Here is a 21,669-nt window from a genome sequence, read left to right on the forward strand (position 1 = left end):
TTTTTTCCCGTGTTGTTCTTTTGCGGGAAGAACAAAAAAATGCCCATGAGCAAAAAAAATGCAGGTCTGAAGGGGTTAAGCATTAATGGCAGTGTGTTGACCAATTTTGAGGATACAGTAAATTGTAATTGTAAACAGTATACACAATGACATTAATTCAATTTGTCCCATCTTTTTTTTCTTTTTTTTTAAATAAATCAAGAACTGACAAGAATGTGTTTTGGGCCCAAAGTGAGAAACAACAGGTAGTTAAGCCCGTTTATGCCTAATTCTTGCATTAAAAGCATACTGATAATTCAACAGTTTAACTTGAAGAATCAATTTTAGTTCCTGAGCTATAGATTCACTTCAATTTAGAATTCCACCTTTGATATACTGTTGTGCTTGGAAAGTGTGACATTGCGTGTCCGAAATCAAATCACGTGCACAAATTGACACTTGTCATAAGTCCCATAATCCTCTGGGGGAACCAGACATGATGTCATTGTCTATTATTCCCAATAGGAGGTCAGAGGTGTGAGTATGTGTGTTTGTTTGTGCATGTGGGAGAGAGAGAGAGAGAGAGAGAGAGAGAGAGAGAGAGAGAGAGAGAGAGAGAGAGAGAGAGAGAGAGAGAGAGAGAGAGAGAGAGAGAGAGAGAGAGAGAGAGAGAACAAACAGAGCAGAGTGGAGGCTTCCCCCATGATATTTTGTGGTTCACTTCATTACAAAAACATTGCCCCCAGACAGTGTGCGCAAATCTGCAGAACATGCTGTTGGCTGCGTGTGTGCTTGCGTGTGTATGAGTGTTATCATAGTGTGTAGAAAGAGGCGGAAAAAGAGGAGAAATGTAAAAAAGGAAGAAAACAGGCGTAGATAAAAGGAATAATGTGGATTGAGGGTGTGAATAAGTGTAAATAATAACACCTTCAAGAATTCCAGATGGGGCATCTGAAAATGTGAGTAAAAAAAAAACGCTGGAGGAGATCGAGAGTAAGTGAATGAGAGGGAATGCTGGGACACAAAAGGGGGATGATGGAGGAGGAAGTGGGGGAGAGAAGGATGGAGAGCGATAGAAAGAAGCAAACAAAACAGAGAGAGGGGCGAGAACGAAAAAGAGAGGGAGGGAGAGAGGGTGGAAAAACTGTCCCAGATTCCCAGACCGTTTAATAGGGAGCAAAACCAAAGTGTGCTTCTAATGCAGACTGGCTGTGCAGGGGGCAAAGTGATAGTGTGTGTGTGCGTGTTGGGCGTGAAAGAGAGCAGAGAGATAGAGTGCATGTATGTGTTGCTCTCTTCATCTGCATGTGCACACTCAACATATGTGACAGCCCTCTTGCAGGAGCACATGTGACTTCATTATGGACTTTTTCCACATTTTTCGGCGTCTCTTCTTTTGATTTACGAGGATATATCTATGGTGGGAATTCATCCCGAGACACATCACTCACTTTGCTTTGAGCTTTCCTCACATGCCCACCCACCGCTGTGTGGGCGACGGGCCTTACCTGGATTATCCCGAGCGCGCGTTTGTTAGGCAGCAAACTTGGCTGAAGGAGTGGATCAAGTGAGAAGATGTACCTGTACAAAGCCACATGCCCGGATATCCCCAACCCCAAGCAGAAAGCGTCCAGGAGGCAGAGCGCGGTCCAGGCCCAGAGCCTGGCTCAGGGGAGGCTGCTGGGTCAGACGTGCGCCGGGTCGGGCCCCCGAGCGTGCGTGCCTCTCATGCTGTGGGGCGCCAACAGAGCGCACCATGCGAGGGAGCTCAAACAGCTGGAGGAGTTTCTTAACTTCCACACGCTGTCGCTGCACGACTCCATCAAGAGCCAGACTGGGATGGCGTACAGGTAACGTATGATTGCTATTTGAAATACATCCCAGTTGCAACAGATGGTTGTTGGCGCATCCGCCTCACAGAAGTTTGGGGTTGGAATTTAGGCTCTGGCCTTTTTGCGTGTTTTGACTGTGCACCATTGGTGTGAATAGTCAGCAGGGGCCCACCAAGCGCTGTAGAAAATTCATTGATAATTGATCCTTGCACCTCTTTGATTATGCAATGACCACAGCACTCCAGCACTATTGATTGATTCTCATGTAAAACCCAGATTGGTCAATACAAAAGCCTGTCGAAGTTGCACAAGTTCTTTGTTGTGGAATATGTGTGCTTCATTCTTTGGAAGGAAGTTGGAGCTTGTTTTTGACATGGGACTTGTTCTTAATATTTCAGATTTATTTAAGTTGATTTCACTCATACTGCATCATCGTAATGACTCCATGCAAATGAGCCAGTTTATGGCCATGGCCTGGGAATGAAACATCAGGACATGTGAAGGGGGAGCAGAGGAGCCACAGGTGCCTTTGCAGCTTGCATTGTACTTAAAAAAACCAAACAAAAAACAAAACAAAAAAACTAGCAGTCTTTGAAGTTAATTGACTTCAATTAGTGCAGGTGCAGGAGGAATGTGAGGGAGTCATTGAGCGAGGCATGAGTGCCTTAGCTTACATTGTACTTGCCGGTAGTTAAAAAACAAAGTGTACGTGTGAATTCTGTTCTAAAAATAGCTCACCAGGGATTGGATACAGTGTCTTGCTAAGAAAAATTAAAACAGAGGAAGAATATCAACATTTACTTATAAACTTAACATGGTACATGTTTCTCAATTTTCCTACATTATTTTTAAAAAACAAAATAGAATGTGTTACATGAAAAAAAATGCTTTTATTTCCCCAAATATTTCAAATAAGCAAATTTTATAGCTGTAATTTTAATACTTTGATATTTTTGCTCATATCAGCACATGCCTAAGTTTCAGAGTGTGTCTGTGAAAGCTGCTCCTTGCTCTGCAGTGCTTGCATATGTAGACCAGGCATGACGCTTGGTGGTAAACCAGAAGAGCTGCTGACAAAAACATTTTTGCCGTCCAGCATAATGAACATATTTTTTTAGGTGTGCATATGACTGTTATAATAAAATGCAAGTAAATTCATGTAAAATATCGGGACGTATTGCCTTGAAGATCATGTAATGGGATGCATATGTATTGTGATACGTATCGTACCGTACCGTACCGTACCGTACCGTATCGTATCGTATCGTATCGTATCGTGCAATACCCAGCCAATATATACACAATTTCAGAACGTCTAAAATGAAGCCCACTGAAACCATTTTTTTATTCAATGTAATCCAACCTATGAAGCAAACAATCCACACGAGGCTTAGCCTTTTTCACAAGCATCACGTTCGCCCTTTCAATTGTTGCTCGGTATTTTCTTCAAACATATTTGACCAACTATCAATGAGGGCAAAAATAACATGACCTTAACAGAGGCCATTGTTGTGTTGGTGCAGAAGAAATGAGAATATGAGACCGGAAAGCCCTCCATCACAGAGGGGGCGGGCTGTGCTGGCAAACTGGATCCCTTTTGGGTCGACCTGGCTTGAAGAGATCATATGGCAGCGCGCTGTTCGCACTTCGCCCTGGGATCTTGGCATATGTGTGTTCAAGAGTGAGTGAGTGTGTGCGTGTGTTTGTGTGTGCTGGAAAGCTTGTGTTCACTTCCTTGGTAGCAATGTAGGTACAGCATATAGCAAAGCAGCTGGATGCCCCAAATGCTTGTTTGTTATTTAATGCACAGAAACTTTACGGAACTACAGAAGATGTTTGTCGACTTGTTCTTTTCATGTCGTTATGGCAAATCTGGGTATGACTAGAAGAACATTTATTCCTTCTGTTATCCACAATGCTTAGTAAATATCGTATGCTGATCATTGTGAAGGAACTGATTGTTTTACTTATGTGTTTCCACCATGGTTTTCTTGTAATTTCATTTTTATTATCATAATTTTAGTTCAAGTACCACTCAGCATTCAGGCTTACTTTGTGTCACTGTAGTTGTATTGACCAAAAAGGGATGTGAATTAATTAAACAGCCGCACAAAAATAGTACATCCGCTTTTGACCAAAATGCTAATAGATGCTCAAATGAATGCCTGCGGCTTAACTTTAATCACACATACCAAATTAAAGTGGACACCAATTCAATCCAGTCGCTGACATGGCTTGATCACACGCACATGATATTATTGGAAAAAGGAGCTTCATGTTAGTAAAGGCAGTGACATTGAGGGGATATTCAGACCTCCAGGGTGCACTGGGTGACATTATCAAGCATATGTCATGTGTACACGTGCGTGTGCGTGTGTGTAGTGGCAGTCTGGATGTTTGTCAATCCATCAGATTAAATTAACTGTGCTGACAGACCAGAGTGTGAAGGTGACAGTATTAGTGCCACTGCAGTTGATCTGTCTGTTACTTTCATTTCTGTTAACTATCATCTTCACATTCATAGCTCAATTCATAAGTTAGACAAATGAACCCACGAGATCTGGGCTGTAGAGAAACAACTCAATTCATAAAATGAACAAATTAATAAAATTTACAAAACACAAATTAACACTGTTTTGCAGATAGCATGCATAGTTTCCAACTGTATGACCACAATAACTTGGTGTGGTGTTGCCTCTATTCCAAACATCCCATAGCTAAAGTATCATAAATAAAATATGAGTGTCTGATGGTTGATCCAACAAGATCCTCTGAAATATTTGGCTCTCAAGCAGCGTCGTGACAAATTACTTTGACAGCAAGAACGAGAGCACCTGATGGGGAAATCTCCTTCGAGTTTTATGGCATGCTCTGATTAATTACTTTCCCTAATCTCCTCTTTGGCGAGTCCAAGAGGGGCCAGCGCTAATACAACACCTCACTCAAATTTCGAATGGGGAAGTCAAAGCTACTCACGTTATTCAGACTCACTTTAATGATGACTAATTAAAGAACCTGTTGTTGCCTCATTAGCGTTGTTTCTAAGTGGGTTTAACTTTGTGTACAGTATAGCCACACCCACATTCCAACACAGTGCATATAATCCAAAATCCTGTTAATTAAGCACTATATGACCGTCTTGCTCTGTCAGTATCTTTTTGTTATGGTTGGGCTGTTTACTCACTTTCCTTCAGTTGTCGCTGCCAGTTTTATGCTAATGCAGATCCAAGCTAAATTGTTAGCATGGCTGCCGAATGTGAGGAAGTTAATGGATTTGTTTGGTTCAGTTTAATAGTATTCGGGTCATTCCAGAATTGGAGGATGTTTGGGCTTCAAAGTTCTTGAAAAATAATTTGCTTCGTGATTTTCTGCTACATATAATAGATAATAAACTATCAAAACAAATTATTCTAAAAATATGAAAAATAGAAGGGACGGCATAGCTTTGCTCTACCCATTCTTTTTGAAAACTGTTTGATAATGTCAAGTCTAGCGTATCACGTGACTCACTGCTTTCTTCTTATACACGTTCCATGAATAATCATTATTATTTGAAATATTATTTTTTTATTAAAACAAAAATTTCCACAGTTGCAATAGACAGCAATGAAACAAATACAACCCCCCAAAACATTTCAACCGTTTTATTTGAGATTCAATTAGTAGTAGTGATTATTAGTAATCAGTTAGTAGGGGTGTGGAACAAGACAAAAATGGTATTATTTTATTTTTTATTTTATTTTAGATTTGTTCTCAGGACAAGTAAATTTACCCACACAATGCTTCAAACCTTCTTCAAACAAGCCATTTTTTGGAAGAACTACATAAAAAATTGCTGGTACACCTCAGGTAATGAAAGACAAATAATAATAATAATAATAATAATAATAATAATAATAATAATAATAATAATAATAATAATAATTGTAATGATACATTTAAAAAAATAATGGCTGGCTGGCTGGCTGGCTGGCTGGCTGGCTGGCTGGCTGGCTGGATGGATGGATGGCTGGATGGATGGATGGATGGATGGATGGCTGGATGGATGGATGGATAGTTGCAGGTTGTGGGTTTAAAAGCATTATATTTTGATATAGCGACATAGAGCAACTATATGTCTGTGGCAAGTTATATCATAAAAATTGGATGAATGGATCAAATTAAGCTATCACTTTATCAGCCCTCATCTCATTGTTCATATCTATAAAAGAAAACTCATCATATATATTACTGAAGGAGCAGAATCCCTCAGTGGTTGCCTGAGGATAACATCTCACTCCCTTACACCGCCTTGAGCAAAAAGGAAGGCATTGTGCCGAAGTAAAACTTGCGCACACTTTCTTTAATTGAAATCTTTCAGCTCATGTTCAAGGTGACACTGTATCAAGCAGGATTTGGCAAATAACGCCTGCGGCTCTCTGCCAATAAGTGCGCATAAGATCAATATGATAAGGGCAGATGTCTCATTTTGAGTGATAAAGCAGAACACAAGTGGTGCCATTAAGAGTCTCATAAAGGGCAAATGGAAGAGATGTGTTCAGTGGGCTGATGTCCACATTACATGGAAAACATGAATGAATATCTTTAATCAGTCAAAGCTGCAGACTCAAATGGCTGCCTGTTGCGAGATTTGCCATTAGGGGGAGCCGTGGTCTTGCGGCAGACTCGTTTTCATGCCTGAGTGTGTGTGCATGAGCAGATGAGTGTGTGCTGTCAAGAGATTGAACCGCACTTCTGGACACTTTCACTATATGATTCATTTTAAAGGTGGATCTAAAATTAACACTGCGACAAATACAAGCTCTGATGTCCACAGATCCTCTCTTTATTCTCATAGACTTTATACAGGATTGTAGATTTCCAAGCACTGCTTTGTCAGTACTCCTATTGATTGCCAGTCATCAAATGTCAACTCATGATGATGCATTGCATCGGTCCTCCGGCATGTGTTTGCTGAGAGGAGGAATTGTTTGAAAGTGAAATATTTAAAGGGTGCCGGTGTGCTCCGCTGGAGTGTGACCCACTTCGGATTGAAGGAAACTCATTGAGGTCATGGTTCAAGAAAAGAAATTGCAATATCCAGCCAGACTCCTACGTGGAATAAAAAAACAAAAAACGGCTACATCCTTTTTATTCTCGACTACTGAACACATTTTGTGCTCCCTGTAGCTACAGTGTGGCTATTTATTTTCCACTAGCAAAGTTTTGCTTTTGAGTCATCTTCTCATTTTGCTGTGCTTGTTTCCTCCCTGTTTCTGTCTTCTTCCCCTTTGGACTTTCCACTAGTTATATGGTCATACATTACGTTGAATGGGTCACTGTGTGGACTTACACGACTGCAAAGTTTAGACTTACTTGTATCAGCACTTTTCTTCTGTGTATTTCCAGACTGCAGTAAAAATAGAATATGCCTGTATGTGTGCGTCAGTGTTTGTGTTTGATTGGATTGTTCTGGGTTATGGTCTTATAACTTGTAAGCAAACGCTCCATTGTTTTCCCTTCAGGCCTATTTGGAGAAGAGAGGGACAGTGTGGCATGTCACCTCCACAAACCTCCTGTATAGCAGCTACACATATATTGTATCCATTATATAGCAGCAGTCTCTCCCTGCACTTGCACTGCAGTGCAGTGCCGATGCAGCAGTTCGGGGCTCCTCACTCCAGTCTTTAAAAAGCAAAGTAAAATGTCAGAAAACTATAGATAACTTGAAACTGCTTTCCAAGATGATCACTGAATAGTTTAGAATCGTGTTCAAATGAGCCGGCGGGGCAGATCCTTTAGATATTTACTAATTTTCTCAAATTCTGCATTTGTAAATGTGTACAACTTTCTAACTACTTTGTGTTATAAAGTGGTAAAATAACATTTTAAACATTTGTGGTGACATGTTTTCTGTGGTAGGCTGTCAACCTGACATTTTTAAGCAATGAGGCACTAAAGAGAGAGTGTGTAGAATTATTTGATTTTTCAATTTTCATTCATTTAAAAAAAAAAATCACTATTAATTTCAATCATATGCAGAAAGATATGTTCTATCAATTACATCAATGCACTTAATATATATATATATATATAATCACAAGTCTAATAATCGTAATTATATTACATGTGTTGCACCTCACCTTACAAGAAGCCTGACATGTTTCTCCGCCATATTTCTTTTTCAGATAGCCAAAGGAGAAGAATTTAGCGACCGTAGTAAGTGGTGGTAGGCTTTTGAAGTGTGGTCTCTCTGAGGCACCGCCGTGTGCAAAAATGCACGAGCTTTGGACTTTGGTGGCTGCATTCTATTAGCTCCCCACTAGATAGCAATAAACTCTACGCGCTGTTACTTTAAGGTTAGCAAATTTGAAGGTCATTCCCCACTCAGTGTGATGTTTATATTGGGGAATATGTTCCACATCATTCTGCTAGAGCCCTCCTGGTTCGATTTCAGTTTTGTGTGATAGAACATCTCAATATGGAAGAAACACATTTTTATCCGAGAGGAGATGGAAAATTGACCTATGCAGTAAATGTTGAGCATTTCTGGGTCTAATTATACATGTGATGATGTACCTTTATGGTTTATTTGCTTTCTGCTTGCAAGTTTACTGAGTACTGATGCATACACACAAACACATATGGACAATGCAATTCAGTCAGCTGAAGATTCCTTTGTTGTGTGGAGCCATGGCACAAATCACCATGCACTTCCTAGTGTTTAAAATCAGATGCATCCAAGTGCCATCGTCTTCATTTCCAAGCACACACTTCTTCCCCCTTCCCTTGTTGATAATTAACAGAGCTAATGTCAAGCACCTGTAAGTGACGTCAGAGCTCTCCTTCAAACTCACTCGTCAGCCTGCCATTAGCTTGGCGTGGGTTTTATTTTCTACTCTCTCATGATTGAAATCCCAATGCATTCAGCTTCGAGTTCATTTCAACTACTGTGTATTTCATCAAATAATTTCAAATGTCTTTTTAACATACAATATTTATTTTCTTTGAAAAACTAAATGAATGGAAAGGTAATTTTGATTAAATTCACGCTTAAATTGTAGGTCGTGTTAAACGAACATATTACCCCTTTTGAAAAATGTGGAATATTATTGAAGTCACACGGCCCACTGAAATTTGTGTCAATCCAAACGGCCAAAAGTCAGTTCACTCGTTTATATTTCTGTAGTTTTAATGATTTTTCAATTATGACTCGCCACACGGCTATTACCTAAACGACCTATTTTTAAAATATAAAATTTATTTCACTCATTCACTGCAATTAATATGTTTACTGTCAACAAATAATTAGCATGAAAGACTTGTGGCTATATTTCATCGATTTGCTAATTCTATGCTAAAATACTATGACTACTACTACTACTACTACTACTACTACTACTACTACTACTACTAATAATAATAATAATAATAATCATAATAATAAATCCCGGGTTTCAGTAAAATAAATCTATGACATAAAAAAATTATATAGGGCGGCACGGTAGTCGAGTGGTTAGCACGTCCGCTTCCCAGTTCTGAGGCCTCCGGTTCGAGTCCAGGCTCGGACCTTCCTGGGTGGAGTTTGCATGTTCTCCCCGTGCCTGCGTGGGTCTTCTCCGGGTACTCCGGTCTCCTCCCACATTCCAAAGACATGCATGACAGGTTAATTGGGTGCTCCGAATTGTCCCTAGGTGTGCGTGTGAGTGTGGATGGTTGTTTGTCTCTGTGTGCCCTGCGATTGGCTGGCAACCAGTCCAGGGTGTCCCCCGCCTACTGCCCAGAGCCAGCTGAGATAGGCGCCAGCAGCCCCCGCGACCCTTGTGAGGAATAAGCGGTCAAGAAAATGGATGGATGGATGGAAAAAAATTATATTGCCTGAGATCGGCCAATACACATTAAGTTAAAAAAAAACATTAAAAAATAATTGTGTATGCTGTAAATTCCTATATAAAAAAACAATCGCTTCTATAACATAGTGAGGCCATAACAATGAGCCAATATAGTGTAGAAAAACAGTAAATGTTGATCCAGTCTTTTGTTAAGTGTATTTTTGAGATCAAATACAGATCAGGCAGATTTCAAATAATATAAGCTAGGTTGTACTTTGTTGGATACTCACACATAATAGTGCTGTTCGGTTGTCAGATGCAGTGGCATTCAATATTTTACCTTAGACTTGCAGTTAAGGCATGTCTATGCGTGTGTGTCATATGCAGCAGTGTATGGCAATAATAAAAGTAGTTGAGCGGAAAAGTGTTGGAAAGATTTAAAGTATGATATAAAAAAAACGATTAAAGCCAAGTGGGGTTTCTGCCAGCGAGTACAAATGCATTTGCCAGTATGTGATTTTATTTGCTATGAATCTTCTGCTCTGTTAAAAAGAACTGCAACTGTGTATACACACATACACATACACGCACACACTTCCATACTGTTTCCATAGCAATGCTATTACCGATTTGATGGCTTTCTGTGGTTGTTGCCACTCTTCAGTGTCAAGTGTCCATATCTGAAGACTCTTAAGCTGTAGCGTGGGAGTACATTCTCATTAGGTCCAAGTTGGATAAGAATTATTATGTCAGACATTTAGTCCCAAAGTTTCGTTTTAGAGAAATTGTACTATGCAAATGTTGATTTGTTAAAATCCACAACACAAGGTCATTTAGTCATTTTTGTATAGTGCGTAGCTTGTAGCAGGTATGAGAGATCACCGATTGAGTTTGCAGAAAAAATAAAACAATAACTGATTCAATCAGAAAGTGGAGCAATTGATCAAAAAACTTTTATATATACTATACAGCCGACAGCCGCCATTCCCAGGGGATAGGGACTGCCCGGCCTGTGAAAAGCCACCTGTAAATGTTGACGCCAGTAAAAATGCATGGGGAAAAAAAATCTTCAAAAAATGCTGATAGACATTAAATATAACATGTAATGTCTTATTTCTTTATCAATGATATCTTGAATTATTCATTGATATATGAATAAACTGTAATGACAGTATGTCGTCTCCCCCCCAGGATATTAGAGCACATTGCATTTAGGGCACAAGTTTAATGATACTTTTTGGGGGAATTTTTCTTACTGTAACACGGGCCACCGGTCAACCACTGAAGATTAAAAACTTCAATTTCATGCTGAGGTGTACATTTTTCCCCTTGCTTTCTTTCCACTCAAGAGAGTAGCCTACAGTACCTACAATTTATTTTAAAAGCTTTGCTTTCTCCAACTAGTATGTATTAACTTCTCAATTTGCTGCCTCTATATGAAACGAGCCACAATTACAGTCTATTAAACCCAATTATGCAGCTCAGTGAATGGTCACTTTACAATTTACAATCATTCGTAGGCTCGCAGCGCTCTGCCTGACGAACATACTGAGTTGGTAGATGGAGCAGGAAATGACTGATGCTCACTACAGACGCATGGTGGGATCGTGGCAGTTTAGCTTCCCGAGACCCATTACTGTAATATGCTTTTGGCTTTGGCATCTTGCCACATGGTGTCGCGGCATTCGGTAATACGGCATTCAAATATGAGTAACCTTAGGAAGCAGTCCCTGAATAGTTTTATATTACAATAAATAATTTTCCCTTGAAACACTACATCAGTGTCCACTCTGAATGCCAAACATCCCCCCCTCACTCATACAACTGCTTCTGTCCATAGCAGTGTGACAACAGTTCAGCCCTTTGGGCAGTTTGCCGTCACATGACAGACGGCTGACGGTATGATGTTGCCCTGTCTGCTTGTGTCATAAATGTTAGAGAAGAGCCTGAGACAAAGGCACAAGCATTAAAGGCAATGTATAGGCTCATAAATGTTTGCATGTCAGGGGGACCCTGATCCGACAGTTAACTGGTTGTCAGGAGAAAAACTAATTTATTGAATTTTAAATATATTCTTCCCATGTTGTTCAAAATAATACAGTATTTCAAAAGTAGTAGTTAGTAGTAGTACATCATTGCCACTTTAGTGGGCAATGCTGTAATGTTGTGATGGATGGATAGATAGATAGATAGATAGATAGATAGATAGATAGATAGATAGATAGATAGATAGATGGATAGATAGATAGATAGATAGATAGATAGATAGATAGATAGATAGATAGATAGATAGATAGATAGATAGATAGATAGATAGATAGATAGATAGATAGATAGATAGATAGATAGATAGATAGATAGTGAAGGAATAAGGTGTGCAGACAACAAGTAGTAATAAATAAAAATAATTGTCACACAATAGAACACGGACACTCATCAAAGACAAACATTCTCAAACGTTAAAAAAAAAAAACATTATGAAGTAGTACTCTTACGAGTTAGTTTGTTAGCATGCTGCTTCCTGGTTCATTGATGGCAAAGTCATTCAAACCTTTGTCATTTTTTGAGTTATTATTTGACCAATGAGACAGCGCTCCACAAAGTTTTACAAAGTCACAGTTCTATGTGCGACAGCATGTATGACTGGTAGCGGTGAAGTGGAACAGCATAGATGAATAAATGACATACAAACTGTATTTAGATGAGCTGGTTCATTGGCTATAATGTAGCGAATTACTTCTGCAGATAAAAATGAGGTTTTGAGGGTAATGAGTACACGACTGTGGAATAATTCCCACTAACTCATGTCATCGGACAGTGGAATTATGCTGTAGTGTGTGTCGGGTGTGCCAGATTTGCAGTGTTATAAACCAGCCTGACCTCAATGTGTTGCTGTTTTGCTTTGTTAGCTCTGTGTACACATATTCCACACACTCCAGTGCTGTAAGTCGGTCCACGTACCACTCAGCACTTTTCTGCTTCCTATTTGGCGGGAGAGGAAAGCATAACCAAAGCGGCCTATGTTGGTGTTCCGTGCAATGAATGTGGGTTGTAGAGAATCCATATTAAATAGAAGGGATTTGATCTCAGAAGTTTTAGTTCCAAAGAACCAACACTGTGTGCAGCAAAAAAAAAAATAAAATAAAAAATCTCTTTTCCAGCTCACTCATCACCAAAATGTGACAAGGGGGGGGGGACATCCTTGACTAGTTGCCAGTCAGTCGCCGCTGGTGGTTGTGAATGAGACGTTCAATGGGAATTGAGTGCATGCCGGCAACACTACCAATGGCCCATTTCTATCAGATGAAATTTGTTGCTTTTAGACCTGACGCGACTTGTCATTCCTTTACATCATGTCAACACCCGAAAGTCAACACTGTGTATTGACTATATTTGCAGATTTGAATCCTCACAAACACACACAGACCATACATTTTAAAAAAGAAAAAAAAAGCCCTCAACACTGCTGTACATGCTACAAGGCATGCATAGATAGCTGCGATTGGCTTCAGCCTGATTTTGTAGGTGTTTTAAGTCATTTTCAATGTTCACATACTGAAAACTCGACACCTCCCCCATTTCAAACATCCAACTCTCGCCAGTTCACTTTGATTTTTGGCCGCCTGTGGGAGTTGATGTGGAGTGAGTGAATCGGGAGTGAAAATGAACAAACATATTTGCTCTTGCGCACATTGTGGCTTTTCCAGTCAAATCCTGGCTTGTGCATTATTTGAGCTTTTTTTTTTTTTTTTAATAAAGGATGATGCAGTCCATTTCTGCTCCACTCCAAAGGAAAGTGCCCACATTGCTCTTTGTACTTTAAAAACATTCAAAAAGAGGAGATGCTAAGTGTTGCTTAGAGCGATTATTAGACTCCATCAATGAGAAAACAAGATATAAAAATGGACAAACAAAAACACAAATACGATAAAAAGAATGTGAGTGGTTGTTGAAAAGCTGTAGGACAGCTGAGCAACGTTTCCCAGCCTCGCGAGCGAGACAGGTGCAGTGGGAGCTGAGAGAGAGGAGTGGGAGGTGCTCTCTGTAACACAAACCTCTCGTGTGCTGCCGATGGAGCTGCTGTGGGAAAACAAGAAGCAGAGGACCAGCTGGAAGTGCAACATCCGACTCAGGTGCATGTTGTAGGGACAATGGGAAGTGATTTGAAGATCCCGAATCGGTAACCAGAAGAAGTCGAAGTGAGTCGGGAAAAGTGCTGACGACACCTATGTAACTGTGCACCCTGGCAGGACCTCGGCGTGACTCCCCCACCCCCATCTTGTTTCCTCCTCCACTCTCACACAAACCGCTCACCAGCGCAGCATCTCTCCCTCTCTCTCCCTCTCTTCTGCTTCCATCGCTCCCTCCAGCTCCTCTGATTGTCATTCTGCAGCTGGAAGCAGCATTAGAGACATCACATTGGCGACGAGAAAGTCCGGCAGGGAATAACTTGCAGATTGCTCACTAAGCAACTAAGAAATGCCAACTCTTCAAGACTTTTGATGGCTGACCTTTTCTTTCCTGTTCCTCTTATAAGAAAGACTTGATAAGAGAGCATCAAGAAAAGTGATGCACATGGAGACAAAGCAACCAAAGTCTCCAGCTGCCATCTGCAAAACTTAAGCTTGAACATAGACTTTCTCCAAAACAAGACGGGATTGAAGCGACTGGTCTCAACTTTCGGTACTTGACCCCCAGCTGAGTCATGCAGGTGTCCATCGCCTGCACGGACCACAACCTGAAGAGGGGCAATGGGGACCACAGCAAGCAGAGCGCCACCAGCCCCAGCGTGGTCAACCAAGCCAGGGCCAAGTTCCGCACGGTGGCCATCATCGCTCGCAGTTTTGGCTCCTTCACTCCGCGCCACATCTCACTCAAGGAGTCCACCGGGAAACACACAGGGATGAAGTACAGGTGTGTATGTGGACATGTTTGCTTTTACCTACCTACAAATACTTTGACATGCTCCTTTGTTGTTTATTTGTGATTTCACAAGGAATAAACTTTCACAGAGAGTTGGAACCATTTTTGTCATTAATTTTCATAGCTCTTAAAACTCATTCACTGCCTTTGACAAGTATACTTGTCAATTGTATTTTTTAGAGCGGTGCTAAATGGGGGCGAATCTGAGCATGCTCCACTGTAAATATCAAACTTGGAAACAACTTTACTGATGCCCAACCACCGGTAGATGACATCATAGCCCCATTTTATAGGAAATAAACACAGTTTCAGAGTCCATGGGAGAAATGGCTGTATTTTGGCAAACCTACATTTTTCTACTGTCAATTATAAAAGAACGGGACGGGACAAAAAGTAGGGAGTCTATTCTGTTATTTGGTAGATTCGGTTTATATATAATTATTGAATGTAATATCACGTGAGTATTGGAAATGTAAAAATTTTCTATAATGACTGGCAGTGAATGAGTTAAAGTGCTCAGCGTATGAGTACACCACCTTTGACAAATTTAAAGATTTTATTCAATATCTCATAACAATTTCAAAAATTTTGACAAAATGTTTTCTGTAAAGTATGTGCTTAACTCACAACATGAAAGCAGGGTTAATAATTGAATGCATAAATTACAAAATCCTTTGTAAAATTAAATTAACTAATGAGAAAAATGAATGCATTCCACAACAAAAACGACTAGATCGACTATTTTCTATGACCTCCATTACTTTTATGGTTGCAGAACAACCCTACTTATTTGTGCAAAATTTTCTTGAATAAATTTGTTAAGAAAACTATTTTTTTTGTGTGTGTACTAATTAATTCATCTTGTTTGCAATAAATGGCCCACATTTACGCGAGTATTTTGCAGTATAGTATTCCATCTTCATTCTGAAAGGTGTTCTTACAACCACATTGGGGTGTAATCATTTTTGCTGAGCACTGTAAATGGATAACAGAAATGATCTTCAACAGTTTAGTACTGACTGTTGTGCTAGTTTGAGCTACTGCCACACTTAGAGTATTTATTTATTTTTCCTTAATATGTTAAGTGTTAGGAATCACATTTATCCTTACTAAGAGAAAGCAAAGCAGTAGAGATAAGTATACACTTATTTGGCAAGCACAAGGTCACACAAGTTGTTTATCCAACAACTTTATTGACACAAAACAAAAAGTTGGGAACTTTGTGTTGTGTTTCATTGTAGTGAAAATCTGGTGTACAGTCTTCCCTCGCTATAACGCGGTTCACTTTTCGCGGTCTCGCTGTATCGCAGATTTTTTTTTAAGTGCAATTTTGCATTTTTTTTTTACAGTAATATACCCATTTTATAAAATTTATGAAGGTTTGAACATTATCAATGTTTGAACAAGAGAGAAATGTGAGAACATGTAAATGCCTCAATGAGAAAAGTGGATAAATTGTGTGGTCGGGGATTTTAGAGCCTTAAAACATTTATAAGAGTTGTAAAACATAAAGCTAACTACTTCGCGGATTTCATGTATTGCGGGTATTTTTTGGAACCTAACCCCAGCGGAAAACGAGGGAACACTGTATTTACTTTCTAAATGATCCCTTATTTGTAAAAACAATACGAGTTGAGTGTGTGAAGTGCCCATATTATGTTCCAATGCTACGCTATGCTATGCTAATGATGTTGCTATTAACTCTCGTTTGGTGTTCTTTGGTGGATGTGATAAACAAGAAGAAGAAACAATGGGATTATTTTCTGTATTCTTTTAAGACCAGGAGCCTCCGTAGTAGCTTATATGGACGAGCTACACAAAGTGACTGGTGGGCTCGCATTCCACTGGTCAAGCTGTTGGTCACTCTTGTACAAACACTACAACCAAGCTGAAGGATTCAGTTGGTTAGCGTGTAGTGTGATAAACACCGCTCTGTAAGGGCGAACAAATGCAAATAATATCTTTTAAAAACATTAACAGGATAGGCGTTCGGTATAAAATTAGCAAGCATTGTCACACCTTAAGACAAACACAATTTTTGACATACATGACATTTTCCGATGTAAAATTGGTTTCAACAACAAACGGAGGAGACTTCACTAGGAAGTTACTTTTTCCTCTTTCCTTCTGCATGTCACCATCTTTCCTCGCCAAACACTCTAATGTTCCACCTGTTTTCAAGGGCCATGAATGGAATACAGCTTATATGCTTCTGCTTCTCTCCCACGCGTCAAAAACACACCTCCGTGCCTTTTGCTGAGGTTTGATGACACAGATCTGCAGTGTGGGCAGAACGTCTGAATCCAATTTGACCTCTGCCAACTTGTGTGTTTAACTCGCTTGGTCTCAAACTAAGAATGCTGCGTAGAATGCCGCTATCGTCTTTTTAAGCTCTACACAGTGTATGTGTGTGGGTGTATAACAGATCGCAGGTGGAAAAAAGGTGCTATTAAGTGCTTGTATGCTTGATGGTGGCCTTCAATGTAACTCTGCAAGGCATGGAAGGTAAAGTTCCATTTTCTGTACAGCTTGTCCTTATCATTAGGTTGACGGGTAACCTATCCAAACGGACTTTTTACAAGACTTTGGCCACTTATACCCATGCTCCACTGGACATTACCTTCTTGGTTGGACATAGCTCTATTCACTATTAACACTTTTTGATGGGCAAAATCAGGGTCTATGTTTTTTTGTTTTTTACGCATTGACATGAGATTGACTAGTGACAAGTCAACTCTCATCGAACGTTAGCTGCTATAGATTTGCCCATGACTCTGAGCATGATAAATGGTTTACATGCGTTTTTTTTTTTTTTTCTATCACCAAGCGAGAGCCTGATGACTATTATGCAACATTCAAGCTCGGTAAGTGATAGTTTTGGAATGCGGGTCATTTTGAGAACCAGTATTACACTGTTCACTCCTTTTGGAAGCCTACTCAAGTTACTCACTGTGTGGACAATATGTAATCCAAGTGGGCTGTGGTGCAGCTGGACTAGTAATGAGAGCGTTGAGACAGGTGCCCAGTCTATGAGTTTGATACCACACTTCCTTGTATGATAATACAAGGAAGTACAATAATGGTACAGTGAAGAAAACACGCAGGAATCGAGACAATAAATTGTTTCATGGTAGATTAGACATGCAAAGACATTAATGGAATGGTCAATCTGTATATTTAAAAAAAATAGTGGCTCACTCTGGATATGGATGTGAGTGACAGATGGGTGAGTGTAACTGAGAAATTACATGACATTTCCTGACAGAGTGTGACTAAAGGGTGTATTGACCAGTCAGCCTTGACAGCAAATATGATTGACATCTATTTATATGGCTGCTGGTGTTCAACCTGTCTCAGATCTCAATCACATTTGTTTTCTTATATATGAAATTATGAATTTGCAAAAATGTACACAAATGTGGCTGTGTACCGTCCTGCTAACTGAGTTTACCATATCATACCGTACCATACCATATCATACCATACTATACTATACTATACTATACTATACTATACTATACTATACTATACTATACTATACTATACTATACTATACTATACTATACCATACTGTACCATACGTTGTCCTGTGTTGTTTTGTGCAGGTAGTGATACTGCAGCATCTAAATCTGCCTTCATCTCCATCAGTAAGTGAAGTAGGGCTTGTGCACACCACCTGCTTCCAGAGGTCGAGATACAAATGTGCACATGCCGTTTTGTACAAATAACAGTGGTGCTTGAAATAGTTCATGCTGAACTAAAGCACAAGTGAAATTTTGCACATTTTAATAGAGTTGTAAAATACCATATATGTTGACTGTACGCCTATTCCTAAGGTAGATTCACATACTGCCCATTTCCAATCTGGGAAACAACATTGATGCTGTTGCTCAGATAAACAGGAAAGGGGAAGTAGATTTACTCGGCTTTTAATCTTTGGGTTTATCTATTGGCTGTATCTAAAATGAGTGGGATGGACAGTGTTGTCGTAATGCTAACTTTACGGTAAGCATATTTAATTCTCAGGAAGAGAGAACATGGTACGTGAAGTAAAAAAAGGTTGAGGATTAGAATAAGTAAAAACATAGTTCATGGAGGTAAACTCTAAATTATTCCTGTAGTGTCTCCCTCTGTTGGTCAATGCTGTTTATTTATTTATTTGTCAGTGAACATCAAAGAATGTTTGACATTATAAACAGTAGCACTTGCAAAGGAGGCCGCCGTCAGACTTTGGATGACATCCGTTTGGTTGTTTGTCGGGTTGATTTTGTGCGACTTACCTGTGGGCCTTGTAGGCGGAGTTGTCCGAACAGTTCCTTTGCTATTTTAATGCTATTTCAAGGATTTCTGTTCAATAATATATCACATTCCGAGTCGTTTCCCCCTTTCTGCTATGACCAAAAGCCTGTTAGAAGGGTCAGTCAGCTGACAAGACTTCACTTGGAATAAGTGCCCCTTTCCTCTCAGTCCAGTGAGTAGACAGTGTAGCAGCTTGATGCTATTTAACAAGTTGCACTACAAGTTTATGGGATTGAGGGCTGCACAATCCATCTCAATACAATCAGACAAAGCCTCGAGGTGCTAAACTGCTAATCTGGTAAGTATTGACTGCTGTGTATTCTTGTAACTCCATGTTCCCAATGAACATCCATAAAAGGTGGGTATCATGGAATAACAATAGGCTACAACATTATCACAAAGTTTTGCTAATGCCAATGGTTGTAATAATGTAGTCAGTGTGAATGGAGCAGCACTGTCCATTGAATTGTATTTAAAAAAAAAAAAAAAAAAAAAACTGTGCCCAAAACTGTTCAATTTCTTTGCATTCCATTTAATTAATTCATTACTTTGTGCTTTTATGGAAGAAAAAAATAAATAAATACAGAGTGCTATTTTTACTATTAAAATAATGACAAACAAACGTTTTTGTTGTTTTTTGGACGGGGAGGCTGTAACGGATTAAAGGCGTTTCCGTTCATTTCGAAGGGCAAATGGTGATTTGTTGTGACCACGATCATTGAACAAATTTATAAATAAATGAATATAATAAATAATTGAATAATAATAATTTAAAAAAAAATTCTCATTACACCATAAAATATTGTCAGTAATAAGTCCCTCTTTTGTAACTGGTATTTTCATAGATGCATGGCGCTAGTGTCAATGGTTCATTGCTAGGTATTCATCAACAATCAATATAATGCCTAACTACTCCTCAGAGGAAAGTCAACAAATGAATCAAGGTTTAAATACTCTAATATTCACATTACATTTATTTTCATTGCTATCACTTTCCACAATAGATAGAAAAGTAGACGAAACATGAAACATGGAATCAGAAATTCCATACAACTAAAATTTGCATGCATTTACATACATTTCAATGAGTAGTCACTTATTTTTCCCACCATCAGTACATGATCGACTCAGCGTCTTCACATACAGCTCATTTTGCAAAAGAGGCTTGGTGACACGTCCGCTGCTGAGATATTTGCACTGCATAGTAATGCGAGAGGCCACATTACTGATGCATGTAAACGAGTTTATGCTTGATATCATTAGCAAAGCAATTAAGCAGCAGTAAAAAAAAAGTTATCCATAATGGAACCTCCTGAACCTTTTCGACACTGATGTAGCAAATACTGTAATATTGAAGTAGTCAAATGTGGGGGACGCAATTCTTCATGCGTGCTGGTCATGTTTCAAATTACCGCAGGACTAACCAACGCTCTGTTCTTGTTGCCATGGAAATCATATCCTTGACTCTTTTAGTTCCACGATTTACCTCAGAACACGTGAACATGACCTCAAAAGTCACATACTGTAAGTATTACTTGAAAATGGTTTGAATACTTAAATGATGCAGAGAATACAAAAATGAGAGCGACTAATAGTAATTTAAAAAGACACCGTACTGATGGAATAGAAGTGTGTCTACGAAACATGTACAAATTGAAATAAATATTTTAACATATGCTCATAAATGAATGTAACTCAAGTTGGGCAAATCTCGTGTGGTGGATGGAGTCTTTGTTGGAGTTAACGTGCTGATCAAAACTGTAGAAGTGAAAGATCACAAAGCAGGCAGACAGTCAGTCACAATGTGATTTTTTAAATATACTGAAGGAATTTTTCCATTCTAAACTCTTAATTAAACATACAGGATGCTGAAATCTCACGCGACATATTTTGCTTTTACAACATCTGGGGCATTTGGAGGTTTCCTCTGTACTGGCACATCTGACATTTAAACAGTATTATACTGCTATATCTTCTATTTGTCATTTGTCCTCTGCGGATTTGTTCTCGATATTAACGTTAAGACTTCATTACCAGTGTCGGGTTTATCTTATTTTCTGGGCTTGAACTGCTGTCATCATTTCATTCTTTTATTGGCACTATGTATTATTAAAAAACAAAGACCTTAGTCAGAGTTTGTGTGAGGGAGAACTGAGCGCCAAACCGGTATCATGTAGTTTTTACAAATCGTTTGGCACGGGTCACAAGTGACCCTTAAATTAGGAAGAATACGATTGGCTGGCAACCAGTTCAGAGTGTACCCCGCCTATTGTCCGAAGACAGCTGGGATAGGCTCCAGCACGCCCGCTGAGGATAAGCGGTTCAGATAATTGATGGATGAATTGAAAGAAATAATAGCTTGGACAATTCTATGCTTGTAGGGACAGTCTTTTTATTCCAACATGATGGATTCATAATATTGTGAACTCAATCCACTTAAACCTCTGGATGAATTGCAGAATGAGAGACATCAACGATTCTTAGAACCGTGGCATCTTTGTGGGGGTTTGATGTAACGCAACGTGAGTCGACTTTGATCTTCTGGCAAATATAATCCTGAAGGGAGGAGACAATGTGCATGCCAACCTTGTATCTATTTCCGTCCACCTTTTGCTGCTTGTCTTCATTATTTTCCAGGGTTGTCATTCTACAGATGATGTGATGCACAATTACAGGAAATTAAGTGTTTGTGATGAAGCGATCCAAACCTGGGAGTTTTAGTGCTGCTGCATGCATGTGTGCACGTGCAAGTCAGTGAAATGAAAAAAAAATCACTGTTGACAAAAAGCTCTTATAGATAGCCTATAATTGAAGACAAATTACCC

At 39.4% G+C, this 21,669-nt stretch overlaps 1 protein-coding gene across 3 annotated transcripts in view; it reads left to right on the plus strand.

Moving 5' to 3' along the window:
• The first annotated feature begins 993 nt into the window (after positions 1 to 993).
• Positions 994 to 21,669, plus strand: part of kcnab1a (potassium voltage-gated channel subfamily A regulatory beta subunit 1a) — a 52,601-nt gene continuing 31,925 nt past the window's right edge. Inside the window, exon 1 of one of the 3 annotated variants that reach the window (XR_013287921.1) lies at positions 994 to 1,829. Coding sequence is in view for 2 of the 3 variants with exons in the window: in XM_077541300.1 (XP_077397426.1) it covers positions 1,555 to 1,829 (275 nt within the window). In the remaining variant the exon portion in view is untranslated. Of the gene's footprint in view, positions 1,830 to 13,677; positions 14,537 to 21,669 lie in introns of those variants that run through there. The other 2 variants (XM_077541300.1, XM_077541301.1) reach the window with 2 other exon arrangements.

Source organism: Festucalex cinctus, chromosome 13 (genome assembly GCF_051991245.1).
Source record: "Festucalex cinctus isolate MCC-2025b chromosome 13, RoL_Fcin_1.0, whole genome shotgun sequence".
Lineage (NCBI taxonomy): Eukaryota > Metazoa > Chordata > Actinopteri > Syngnathiformes > Syngnathidae > Festucalex > Festucalex cinctus.